General features: G+C 48.9%; 1 protein-coding gene across 1 annotated transcript; it reads left to right on the top strand.

Moving 5' to 3' along the window:
- Positions 562-942, top strand: LOC109826806 (probable peroxidase 61). The gene has a single exon (XM_020393825.1). It carries the CDS (start codon positions 562-564, stop codon positions 940-942), a length of 381 nt encoding a protein of 126 aa, XP_020249414.1.

The raw sequence follows: 1,249 nt of genomic DNA, 5'->3' as shown, positions 1-1,249 counted from the left end.
CTCCCCTATGTGGATCAGCCCTTTGAACTGTGACACTTTGTACTGCAGCTCATTTTTAGCAATTATTACATGCCAGCTAAGTTAAAATTTCAAAATTATCCTTATCCTCTCTCCCCAATCCCTCAGACCCAGCACTCATATCCTCTCTCTCTCTCATCTCCTCTCTCTCTCTCTCTCTCTCTCCTCTCTCTAAAACCAAGGGCTTTCTTAAGCTCGTCGCCCTCGCCCTCCTCGCCGTCGCCGCCTCCGCCCAGGCCCCCAAGGCTCCCCTCGAGTTCGCCGCCGCCTCCCCTTCCCTCCTCCGCCCGTCCTCGTCGTCGTAGATCGTCGCTGGTCCCTCGCCGTAGAAACTATTACGCTGCTTGTAGTACGGTTTTAGACTTAGGTTGCAATTAATTATAATCTTTTTAAGGTGTAAAGCGAATTTAAGTAGCAACTCTAGTTGTAATCAAACTCATGGAAGCCTAAAAAATCTGTTACCCCAAAACAAACATGTACAATATAATTATGAATACAATTTACAAACTAAATCAATCAACTACAACTACAGGAGCACACATCATGGGCAAGAAACGTTGCCACTACATCCACGACCGGCTCTACAACTTCAACAACACCGATAAGCCTGATGAGTGCATGGACCCCTCCCTCGTCGCCGAGCTCAGAAAGACATGCACACCGAACACTACTGGCTCCAGAATCTCTAACGAGACCGTCTATCTCAACCCGACCTCAGGTAGCAGCAACCACTCATTCCAGAGCTCCTACTTCGACCACGTCCTCAAGAACCGCGGTGTCCTCCGCATCGACCAGCAGATGATCACCATAATGGACGGGATTAGGATTGCCAACGAGTTTGCGAACGGGTTTGAGGATTTCAAGAGGTACTTCGCCCTAGGGATGGCGAGGCTGGGGAGTTTGGGGGTGCTTACGGGGAAGTAGGGGGAGATAAGGAACAGTTGTCGGTGGACTAATTTTGGTAAAGTGTTGAAATGAGGGGAGTTAATTGGAAGTTGCTGTTTTGAAAATTTTGGATGAATTCGGTTATTGATGCAAGTGCAGGCCGCCGCCTTCGTAACTGCGTCGTCAGTGGAGCTCAGCTTCCCAACTCACTCTGCGGCTATCACCTCGCCCAAATAAAAAGTCTACAGCTCAAACCATCGGGCGCTGAACTATCTGTGGCGTGTTAGTTCTAACTCGCGACGTGTTAGTTCTAACCCTGAGCATATTAGTTCTAACCTGCGACATG

Source organism: Asparagus officinalis, chromosome 10, assembly GCF_001876935.1.
Source record: "Asparagus officinalis chromosome 10, Aspof.V1, whole genome shotgun sequence".
NCBI lineage: Eukaryota > Viridiplantae > Streptophyta > Magnoliopsida > Asparagales > Asparagaceae > Asparagus > Asparagus officinalis.
Note: the sequence above shows the minus strand (reverse complement) of the source record. Positions and strands in the feature narration are given on the sequence as shown.

What these genes read in the sequence shown, in the direction of transcription:
- LOC109826806 (XM_020393825.1), top strand. Translation starts at nt 562, where the DNA reads ATGGGCAAGAAACGTTGCCACTACATCCACGACCGGCTCTACAACTTC.